The following is a 12,745-nucleotide window of genomic DNA, read 5'->3' on the forward strand; positions in this document are numbered from 1 at the left end:
CAGGTATAATTTCATTGTAAACTCAGATTTTATTAGCGTCCAACAAACATCTCCGTTTTTATTAAAACATTGTCTCCGTTGAACCCAGACTCCATAAATATCACTGTTCTCCAGGTCACTGTGCACAACTCACTGCAACTTGACACGTGATTGGGTAAAGACACATTCAGAAACCTATCTGCGTTTTCTGTGCAAACAAACAATGTGTAATGGAAATAATATCTTGATTATGGCATCAAGCCTGGATGTTACCCATTTTCCAAACTGAACATGTTTAAATACTGTATGTATCTAATATTTCTGTATTGTTTGATCCTGTATTGTTTCAATAGTCTCTTAACTAAAGTCTCCTTTTAGCTGAGTGCTGAGTGGTGGGTATCCTCATATCACTCCCCTGAGGAAGACATTTAAGAGCGTCTGAAAGCAGACTTTAGCAGGCAGCCATCTTTGATGAATGTGCAATGCTGTGTGGTTTGGGGTGTACATCTGAAATGGCCCGTTATTCCCTATAAATCCCCCCCACAGGCGCTCTGATCCAAATAAGTGGACTAGGTAATAGGGGGCCATTTTGGACGCACATCTCAAACCCACACACTACAGCACCATTCATCAAAGACGGCCCGCCTACAGTCTGCTTTCAGAGTGCAGGTGCAGGGACTCGGACTCGGTATCGTGTTCCCCACAGCTCTCACTCCCCAGGGACGATAGATTCTCCTTGGGTTTGTGTGTGTTAGAATATAAATATCTAGCTACCTTAGAGGACTTGAAACTACTTCCATTTATCAGCCTGGCTAAACACCTGCATACTATAGCTAGCTTACCCCAGAGCGTTAGTTCAACTTCAAACTAAGTATGTTATTAAAATATATATATATATATTATTTGTTTTATCTAACCTTTATTTAACTAGGCAAGTCAACAAATTCTTATTAACAATGACGGCCTACACCGGCCAAACCCGGACGACACTGGGCCAATTGTGCGCCGCCCTATGGGCAGTTATGTCTTGCACTTAGAGCACAGGAGGTTGGTGCCACCTTAATTGGGGGGGGGCTTATGATAATAGCTGGGGCAGAATGAGTGGAATGGTTTCAAATACAACAAATACGTGTTTAATGCCATTCCATTCACTCTGTTCCAAACATTATTGTGAGCTGTCCTCCCTTCATTAGCCTCCACTGACCTAGAGCAATTGTTAGAGAAAAAGCAGCTGTTCTTTTGAACAATTTCTTACTGTAAACAAATTGGCAACAGGCTTACAGAACACTTATACGGAAGGACATTCAACAAGCATGGCACTTACACAAATGACTGATGATTGGCTGAGAGAAATCGATGATGAAAAGATTGTGGAGGCTGTTTTGTTTTGACTTCAGTACGGCTTTTGACATTATCGATCATAGTCTGCTGCTGGAAAAACGTATGTGTTATGGCTTTACACCCCCTGCTATATTGTGGATAAAAAGTTACCTGTCTAACAGAACACAGAGGGTGTTCTTTAATGGAAGACTCTCCAACATAATCCAGGTAGAATCAGGAATTCCCCAGGGCAGCTGTCTAGGCCCATTTCTTTTTAAAATCTTTACTAACGACATGTCACTGGCTTTGAGTAATGTCTATGTATGCGGATGACTCAACACTATACATGTCAGCTACTATAGCGACTGAAATGACTGCAGCCCTTAAAGGAGAGTCTTATCTTTAAAATGCTGTGAAATAGTCATATGTTTGAAAAATGGAAGTTTTTGTATTTTAGAGGAGTTTGTATTTCGCGCCACGCCCATCATTGGATATTGGAGCAGGTGTTCCGCTAGCGGAACGTCTAGATGTAAGAGGTTAACCTCTCTAGGCTAGGCGGGACGAATTCGTCCCACCTACGTAACAGCCACTGCCAGCCTGTGGCGCGATTTTCAAAACCTTAAAAATCCTATTACTTCAATTTCTCAAACATATGACTATTTTACAGCCATTTAAAGACAAGACTCTCGTTAATCTAACCACACTGTCCGATTTCAAAAAGGCTTTACAACGAAAGCAAAACATTAGATTATGTCAGCAGAGTACCAAGCCAGAAATAATCAGACACCCATTTTTCAAGCCAGCATATAATGTCACCAAAACCCAGAAGACAGCTAAATGCAGCACTCACCTTTGATGATCTTCATCAGATGACAACCCTAGGACATTATGTTATACAATACATGCATGTTTTGTTCAATCAAGTTCATATTTATATCAAAAACCAGCTTTTTACATTAGCATGTGACGTTCAGAACTAGCATACCCCCCGCAAACTTCCGGGGAATTCGCTAACATTTTACTAAATTACTCACGATAAACGTTCACAAAAAGCATAACAATTATTTTAAGAATTATAGATACAGACCTCCTCTATGCACTCGATATGTCCGATTTTAAAATAGCTTTTTGGTGAAAGCACATTTTGCAATATTCTAAGTACATAGCCCAGGCATCACGGGCTCGCTATTTAGACACCCGGCAAGTTTAGCACTCACCATAATCATATTTACTATTATAAAAGTTTCATTACCTTTTGTTGTCTTCGTCAGAATGCACTCCCAGGACTGCTACTTCAATAACAAATGTTGGTTTGGTCCAAAATAATCCATCGTTATATCCAAATAGCGGCGTTTTGTTCGTGCGTCCCAGACACTATCTGAAATGGTAAATCAGGGTCGCGCGCATGGCGCAATTCGTGACAAAAAAAATCTAAATATTCCATTACCGTACTTCGAAGCATGTCAACCGCTGTTTAAAATCCATTTTTATGCAATTTTTCTCGTAAAAAAGCGATAATATTCCGACCGGGAATCTCCTTTTAGCTAAACTGAGGAAAGTAAACAAAGCTTTCGGTCGACGCGGGCACGAGCCTGAGTCTCACAGTACTGTAACCAGCCACTACCCAAACGCGCTACTTTTTTTCAGCCAGAGCCTGCAAAGCCACGATTCAGCTTTTTACCGCCTTCTGAGACCCTATGGCAGCCGTAGGAAGTGTCACGGGACAGCTAAGATCCTCACTCTTCAATAAACAGAGACAAGAAGAACGACACCTTGTCAGACAGGCCACTTCCTGCCTGAAACCTTGTCAGGTTTTTGCCTGCCAAATGAGTTCTGTTATACTCACAGACACCATTCAAACAGTTTTAGAAACTTTGGAGTGTTTTCTATCCATATGTAATAAGTATATGCATATTCTAGTTACTGGGTAGGAGTGGTAACCAGATTAAATCGGGTATGTTTTTTATCCAGCCGTGAAAATACTGCCCCCTAGCCATAACAGGTTAACAAAGAGCTGCAGTGAGTTTCAGATTGTGTGGCAAGGAATAAATTAGTCCTAAATATTTCAAAAACTAAAAGCATTGTATTTGGGACAAATCATTCACTAAACCCTAAACCTCAACTAAATCTTGTAATAAATAATGTGGAAATTGAGCAAGTTGAGGTGACTAAACTGCTTGGAGTAACCTTGGATTGTAAACTGTCATGGTCAAAACATGTTGATGCAACAGAAGCTAAGATGGGGAGAAGTCTGTCCATAATAAAGCGCTACTCTGCCTTGTTATCAACGCTATCAACAAGGCAGGTCCCATAAGCCCTAGTTTTGTCACACCTGGACTACTGTTCAGTTGTGTGGTCAGGTGCCACAAAGAGGGACCTCTAAAAATTGCAATTGGGTCAGAACTGGGCTGCACAGCTGGCCCTTAAATGAATTTTCTCTCATGAGACAACATGCAATTTATCCTGCTGTGATTAATGGTGCCCCGTGGAGCACACAAACATAGCATGGTAGCAGGCGATGGATGATTCAAGTTTCTCCTGGAGAATAAATAAATAGGATATAATAGATCATCTAGTAGCTTGCTGTTGGTGTGCAGATTAATAGATAATCTAGTAGCTTGCTGTTGGTGTGGAGATTAATAGATAATCTAGTAGCTTGCTGTTGGTGTGCAGATGAATAGATAATCTAGAAGCTTGCTGTTGGTGTGCAGATTCATAGATAGGTTAGTAGCTTGCTGTTGGTGTGCAGATTACTAGATAGGCTAGTTGCTTGCTGTTGGTGTGCAGATTAATAGATAGGCTAGTTGCTTGCTGTTGGTGTGCAGATTAATAGATAGGCTAGTTGCTTGCTGTTGGTGTGCAGATTAATAGATAGGCTAGTAGCTTGCTGTTGGTGTGCAGATTAATAGATAGGCTAGTAGCTTGCTGTTGGTGTGCAGATTAATAGATAGGCTAGTAGCTTGCTGTTGGCTTGTAGATTAATAACTACCCATTTGGCGACATTTATATTGTGCTGATGTTTTGTCCTTACTGGACCGAACAGACGGTATCTGGTGTGTAAAGACAGTACCTCATGGGTGTCGTCTTATTTTAGATGGGCTGTCTTCGCTTTCTGTGAGTCATGAGGAGCCGCAGCATGCGGCCATCGGACACAATATTAATAAGAAGGAAAAAAAAGAAATATGTTCTGATCGTTGAAGCCCAGCATCCTACCCCCCTCTGACTGTTGCATGCAGAGTGTGTGTGTGTGTGTGTGTGTGTGTGTGTGTGTGTGTGTGTGTGTGTGTGTGTGTGTGTGTGTGTGTGTGTGTGTGTGTGTGTGTGTGTGTGTGTGTGTGTGTTTCAGACATTACATATAGTATTTGCGTATAAAATGTATACATTTGGGCTCATGAATTTTTTTAATGTATTGAATAATTCATTGTAATCAAAAAGCTGAATATATAATGTAATAATAATATACTGTTTTCTTTAGATGGTCTCGGTCTTTATTTTGCGATGCATTTGTTTATAATACTGTCAGTCTTGTGTCCCAGTTAACAGTGCACCATTTCAGTGTCTCTGTTTGTCATTTCAGTGAAAAATTTATGGTGAGACTGAACAAGAATGAAGGTCCCAAGAACACAGACAAGGTTGATCGTTTGTGTGCTCTGTTCACGGTAAGCTGTCCATATATTCAAACAAACGCACGCACGCACTCACACACACACACACACACACACACACACACACACACACACACACACACACACACACACACACACGCACACGCACACGCGCACACACACACGTGCAGTAACCTGTACATAAAAACACACACACAAACACACAAACACACACACGCGGTGAGCTGTACATATAAACAAACACACACATTTTTATGATCATCAAACAATTGTTCACATAATGGTAATGGGGTTTATCATCTCTGACATCACCAACTAATATGTTAAAACCTCTTTCCTTTATCATCTCTGACATCACTAAGTAATGTTTTAACCTCTTTACTCTGCAGGATTTAAGTAATAAGGACATGAAGCGGGACCTGTATATTGTTTCACAAATCATCAGAACCGGTAAGCCACTCTTTCTCGGATGTTCAATCGTCGTGTCCCAAATGGCACCATATTCCCAATGTAGTGCATACATTTTGAGCCCCATGGGCCTTGGTCAAAAGTAGTGCACTTTATACTGTAAGGAACAAGGTGCCATGTTGGGACACAGAAATAATCTAATTTGGTCTCAGTGAAGCAGAACACAGAGACAGTAAAGCAGTACGCTGTTTGTCTTTCTTAATTTGAGGAAATGGGCTCGGGTCACCTGCTGTGTCCTCAGCATCTCAAGTGTGTGTAACTCTGCATGCACTTTGTCATCTCTCTGGCTGGTTCTAAAGGCTCTTTTTCTCCCTCTATCATACGTTTTCTAGTCCTACATCTACCTGTAAATTCAATGTTTTATACAAAGCATTCGGAGTAATCCGTCTCATTGATTCTCTTCCTCTATTAAGTAAAAAAAAACTCCAGTATCTTAGTACTGTTCTTCCTCTAGCTGTTTGTTTTACAGATCTACAGATGCCGAATCTTAATTTGACCCAGTTTCTCACAGTAGAAAAATGATCCTGCAGCAACAGGAAATGTTAATTATTATTTGGATTATAATTAATGGATGTTTTTTGTAAGGGTCGATATATTTTTTTGTTAGGGCAAATCAATTCTGACATTTCAAAATGGAAATTACAAACTTCAGAAGCTTTTATAATAGTGCTGAGCGATTAGTATTTTTTGAGGTCGGTTCGGTTTCGGTTCGATTATTAAGGAAATCAATCACGCTTTTTTACAATTATATTTGCACTATGACATTATGTGGGTTGAATGCTGTAGCTACACAGAGTAAAACAATTAATACAAGTCCCATGATGGTAGTGACTGTCCATTACTGCTCATCACTTATTAACCATCATTTATTCACATTACTTTAATCAAATATTTCAGCTGTGTTTATACAATATTTGTTTGATTTGATTTATTAGGATCCCCATTTAGCACACACCAATGGCGACCACTAGACTTATTGGGGTCCGATACATAAGGAAAAAGACATTACAGACAAAAGGCTACAATTTACAGACATTTAAAAACATTAACATGTAGTGTGTACATCTATCAGTTACACATGTCGGTACAAACACACAACAAGTAGGTCACATGTCAGTACATACACACAACCAATAGGTTACATGTCAGTACATACACACAACAAGTAGGTCACATGTCAGTACATACACACAACCAGTAGGTCACATGTCAGTACATACACACAACAAGTAGGTCACATGTCAGTACATACACACAACAAGTAGGTCACATGTCAGTACATACACACAACCAATAGGTCACATGTCAGTACATACACACAACCAGTAGGTCACATGTCAGTACATACACACAACCAGTAGGTCACATGTCAGTACATACACACAACAAGTAGGTCACATGGGGGAGAGGCGTTGTGAGGTGTTACATTATTTTATTTTTTTAAACCACGTTTCTTGTTCACCTGCGCTATATAAGATGGAAGGGAATTCCATGCACTCATGGCTCTGTATAATACTGTACGTTTCCTTGAATTTGTTCTGGACTTGGGGACTGTGAAAAGACCACTGCTGGCATGTCTGGTGGGGTAAGTGTGTGTGTCAGTGCTGTGTGTAAGTTGACTATGCAAACAATTTTGATTTTCCAGCACAATAAAGTTAAACATTAATGTTTACATTAAAACATTAATGTTTCTTCTAAAAACAAGAACTGACACAGTCAGTCTCTCTTCAACTCTTATCAAGAGAGACTGACATGCATAGAATTAATATTAGCCCTCTGATTGCAATGAAGAGGGAGACGTGTGGCTCTGTTCTGGGCCAGCTGCAGCTTAACTAGGTCCTTCTTTGCAGCACTTGACCACATGACCGGACAATAATCAAGATAAGATAAAACTAGAGCCTGCAGGACTTTCTTTTTGGAGTGTGGTGTCAATAAAGCAGAGAATGTTTTTTATTACAGACAGACCTCTCTCCATTTTTACAACCATTGGATCTATACAATGCCTTGGAAAGTATTCAGACCCCTTGACTTTTTCCACGTTTTGTTACGTTAAAGCCTTATTCTAAAATGGATTTAAAAAATCCTCAGCAATCTACACACAATAACCCATAATGACAAAGCAAAAACAGGTTTCAGAGAAAAAACCAAGCCACGAGGTCGAAGGAATTGTCCGTAGAGCTCAGAGACAGGATTGTGTCGAGGCACAGATCTGAGGAAGGGTACCAAAAAATATCTGTAGCATTAAAGGTCCCCAAGAACACGGTGGCCTCCATCATTCTTAAATAGAAGTTTGGAACCACCAAGACTCTTCCTGGAGCTGGCCACCCGGGCAAACTGAGCAATCGGCTGAGAAGGGCCTTGGTCAGGAAGGTGACCAAGAACTCGATTGTCACTCTGACAGAGCTCCAGAGATCCTCTGTGGAGATGGGAGAACCTTCCAGAAGGACAAACATCTCTGCAGCACTTCACCAATCAGGCCTTTATGGTAGATTGGCCAGACGGAAGCCACTCCTCAGTAAAAGGCACATGACAGCCTGCTTGGAGTTTGCCAAAAGGCACCTAAAGACTCTCAGACCATGAGAAACAAGATTCTCTGGTCTGATGAAACCAAGACTGAACTCCTGACTACCAAGTGTCACGTCTGGAGGAAACCTGGCACCATCCCTACAGTGAAGCGTGGTGGTGGCAGCATCATGCTGTGGGGATGTTTTTCAGTGGAAGGGACTGGGAGACTAGTCAAGATTGAGGCAAAGATGAACAGAGCAAAGTACAGAGAGATCCTTGATGACAACCTGCTCCAGAGTGCTCAGGACCTCAGACTATGGCAAAGGTTCTCGTTCCAACAGGATAACGACACTAAGCACACATGGTCAACAATATCAAAGGCTGCACTGAAATCTAACAGTACAGCTCCCACAATCTTCTTATTATCAATTTCTTTCAACCAATTTTCAGTAATTTGTGTCAGTGCAGTACATTGTGAGTGCCCTTCTCTATAAGCATGCTGAAAGTCTGTTGTTAATTTGTTTATAGAAAAATAGCATTGTATTTGGTCAAACACCGTTTTTTTCAACAGTTTGCTAAGAGCTGGCGGCAGGCTGATAGGTCTGCTGTTAGAACGAGTAATTGACTTTCCTCTAGACTCAGATGAAAGATATGACAGATAGGAGTGGCTATAGAGTCAGCTACCATCCTCAGTAGCTTTCCATCTAGGTTGTCAATGCCAGGAGGAATGTCATTATTGATAGATAACAATCATTTTTTTCAACTCTCCCACACTAACTTTACAAAATTCAAATTTACAATGCTTTTCTTTCATAATTTTTTTTTATGCATGAGTATGATGGCTCACTGTTCGTTGTTGGAATTTCCTGCCTAAATTTGCCCACTTTGCCAATGAAGTAATCCTCAAAATAATTGGTCACATCAAATGGTTTGTGATGAATAAGCCATCTGATTCGAATTTGTCTTTCTGCCCATAATTTCATTTAAAATACTCCAAAGTTTCTTCTTTTTGTTGAGTTTAGTCTCATCGTTTCTCAATTTGCAGTAAGTCAGCCAGTCAGATGTTCAGCCAGACTTATTAGCCAGTCCTTTGATGACGTTATTATTTCATTCCAAGTCCTCATCTCATCTCTACAGAGCTGCTGCCTATGCTGTCTGACAGAATCACTATTTTAGTACTTCTTCAATGTAAATAAGACATAATGTTATGACAGCTGAATACCAATATCAATCACTTAGATCATGTATTTTATACCTTGCGAAGCATCTGCTTTCTATCCCTCTTTATCGTGCATTTAAAAAAAACTATAAAATGGAATTCAAATAATTGAACTGACTTCGGTCAATTAGTTGTTTAATTTTGGTTAATCGCTCAGCGCTACTTTTTAAACATCGCTACAAGTTTGCATTTCCTGTTGTGCAGGAAAACTCCTGAGACAACAGGTTGATGAAATTAACATCCAGTATCTGTAGTTCCTGTGTCGGGCTACTCTCAGAATCTCACAAAGTTTTTCCGCTACTGTCTGCTCAGCTCCAGGTGACGTTTAGGCTATGACAGACAGACAGACAGGACAGACAGACAGACAGACAGACAGACAGACAGACAGACAGACAGACAGACAGACAGACAGACAGACAGACAGACAGACAGACAGACAGACAGACAGACAGACTGCGGTGACCACAGATCAAATGTTGCCACTGCTGTGTGTTCTGTGTTCCCCTTCACACCTTCAGACAGGACTATCCATGGTATACACACCTTCAGACAGGACTATCCATGGTATACACACCTTCAGACAGGACTATCCATGGTATACACACACCTTCAGACAGGACTATCCATGGTATACACACACCTTCAGACAGGACTATCCATGGTATACACACACCTTCAGACAGGACTATCCATGGTATACACACACCTTCAGACAGGACTATCCATGGTATACACACCTTCAGACAGAACTATCCATGGTATATACACACCTTCAGACAGGACTATCCATGGTATACACACACCTTCAGACAGGACTATCCATGGTATACACACACCTTCAGACAGGACTATCCATGGTATACACACACCTTCAGACAGGACTATCCATGGTATACACACACCTTCAGACAGGACTATCCATGGTATACACACACCTTCAGACAGGACTATCCATGGTATATACACACCTTCAGACAGGACTATCCATGTTATACACACACCTTCAGACAGGACTATCCATGGTATATACACACCTTCAGACAGGACTATCCATGGTATACACACACCTTCAGACAGGACTATCTATGTTATACACACACCTTCAGACAGGACTATCCATGATATATACACACCTTCAGACAGGACTATCCATGTCATACACACACCTTCAGACAGGACTATCCATGGTATATACACACCTTCAGACAGGACTATCCATGGTATACACACACCTTCAGACAGGACTATCCATGTTATACACACACCTTCAGACAGGACTATCCATGATATATACACACCTTCAGACAGGACTATCCATGTCATACACACACCTTCAGACAGGACTATCCATGGTATACACACACCTTCAGACAGGACTATCCATGGTATACACACACCTTCAGACAGGACTATCCATGGTATACACACACGGATAGGCATAGTCATGTTTGTTTGTCTAGCTACATTGTTTCACAGCTAGCATATTCACACAGGGTTGTTTACATGTGAGTGTATCATGCTTGTCATGGTATGGTATGATGTGATTGTGATAAGGTCTCTCTCTCTCTCGCTCTCTCGTGTGTGTGTGTGTGTGTGTGTGTGCGTGTGTGTGTGTGCGAGCGTGTGTGCGTGCGTGTGTGCGTGCGTGTGTGCGTGCGTGCAGGTCGGATGCTGCTGAATGACTCTAAGAAGGGTCCTCCTCACGTCCAGTACAGAAGGCCGTACGGCTGCGCGGTGCTGGCCATGAGTGATGTACTACAGACCATCTCAGAACTAAAGGAGGAGAAGGACTTTGTTCTCAAAGTCTACACGTGAGTAGCATACACACACATACTTGCACGCACACATGAACATACAATATGCATACACAGACACACACACACATATTCGGACACACACACACATTGTGCATGCTGTATATATATCTATATAGCCAGTATTGTCTTTTAAACAGACTCCAGTCACATCCTGATAGCCATCCACCATTAGACTCAGATATATTAGAATAGGAAAGAAACCCTTGTAATACTGATAGCCGACACAATATTCCCCATCAGCAATGAACAACTAATGATGAACTCCTTCTGGTCATAGAGAAATCAACGTGTTAACATTGTAAAGCGATTATGCCCTATGTTAAACCAAAATTGTTGCATTTGTTTTGAGGAGAATGTGCATTTGTAAGGTTTTTGTCTTTGTAAAAATACAATCACAACAGAAATGGTTATGTCTTGCTCTGTTGGGCTCATTAGGCCCTTATGTTTTCCCCCATCACACAGTCTAATGTGTTTACTATGGAAATGAAGCAGAAGTTGAATGCTGATGAAGTCAGAATTGAAGAAACACTAGCTATGGAACTGCTTGCTGTTAATGTTTCATTCTCCTTACTAATTTTCCACAAGTGAAATTTAACTCGACTGTTAAGCGTTAAGGTTATGTAAGCACGCTGTAATAAATGTTGATATACGTAGTGTTATATGTAACCGACCGCCTTGATTCGATTTTATGTAGCAAAATTTGAAATTGTGTTTTTTACATTGGATAAAAGTAGAGACTCAGACCCAGAAAATGGTATATAATACACTATAGTTGAGGAACAATGAGAAAGGCATTCGGCTTTGAAAGTTGATAAACTTGTAAACCCCACTTTGGAGAAAATAGCCCTTGAATGTTTTGATACATCTACTGGAGAGCTCTTCTTTGTCTACACCCTTGATGGCTAATGTTATATCTTTCAAAAACAGTGCGGGAGAAAGGACTATCAACACATAGTGAGCTGCTCACGTTTATAGACGGAAGCATGCTACATGACAGACCAATCCAAACTCATCAAACTCATCAAACTCATCATGTCCAGCCCATCCATTATCTCAGCCAATCAAATGCCTCTCCTGTGAAGTAGTGACGTGGGACATACGCCTAGCTTATTGATACAATTGTTTGATCTGTTGATTGATTGAGGTATTGATTGATTTAATAATTGATTGATTTAACTCTAATTTAAGCAGAGATGTTCAAAACATGTATCTACTGTATTTTTTAACTACAGTTGAAGTCGGAAGTTTACATACACCTCAGCCAAATATATTTCAACTCCGTTTTTCACAATTCCTGACATTTAATCCTAGTAGAAATTCCCTGTCTTAGGTCAGTCAGGATCACCACTTTTATTTTAGGAATGTGAAATGTCAGAATAATAGTAGAGAGAGTGATTTATTTCAGCTTTTATTTATTTCATCACATTCCCAGTGGGTCAGAAGTTTACATACACTCAATTAGTATTTGGTAGCATTGCCTTTAAATTGTTTAACTTGGGTCAAACGTTTCGGGTAGCCTTCCACAAGCTTCCCACAATAAGTTGGGTGAATTTTGGCCCATTCCTCCTGACAGAGCTGGTGTAACTGAGTCAGGTTTGTAGGCCTCCTTGCTCACACACGCTTTTTCAGTTCTGCCCACAAATGTTCTATAGGTGTCACAGTTGTCGTCGGGAAAGGAGGACCAAAACGCAGCAGGGATGTAGATGCTCATCTTGATATTTATTTATGAAATAAAGTGAACACCAAAATAATAAACACGGAAAAACGCACAAACAACCAACCAGTCTTGTAAGGCTCACACACGCAAAACA

The 12,745-nt window shown here is 40.7% G+C and overlaps 1 protein-coding gene across 8 annotated transcripts in view; it reads left to right on the top strand.

Annotated features, from left to right (window-relative positions):
- Positions 1-12,745, top strand: part of dock3 (dedicator of cytokinesis 3) — a 366,286-nt gene that overhangs the window by 254,616 nt on the left and 98,925 nt on the right. For all 8 annotated transcript variants that reach the window (XM_045705090.2, XM_045705092.2, XM_045705096.2 and 5 more), the window contains exons 10-12: positions 4,877-4,958; positions 5,315-5,375; positions 10,781-10,928. In XM_045705090.2, the coding sequence (XP_045561046.1) occupies positions 4,877-4,958; positions 5,315-5,375; positions 10,781-10,928 (291 nt within the window). The remainder of the gene's footprint in view (positions 1-4,876; positions 4,959-5,314; positions 5,376-10,780; positions 10,929-12,745) is intronic.

The sequence above is a fragment of the Salmo salar genome, chromosome 22, assembly GCF_965601325.2.
Source record: "Salmo salar chromosome 22, fSalSal1, whole genome shotgun sequence".
NCBI lineage: Eukaryota > Metazoa > Chordata > Actinopteri > Salmoniformes > Salmonidae > Salmo > Salmo salar.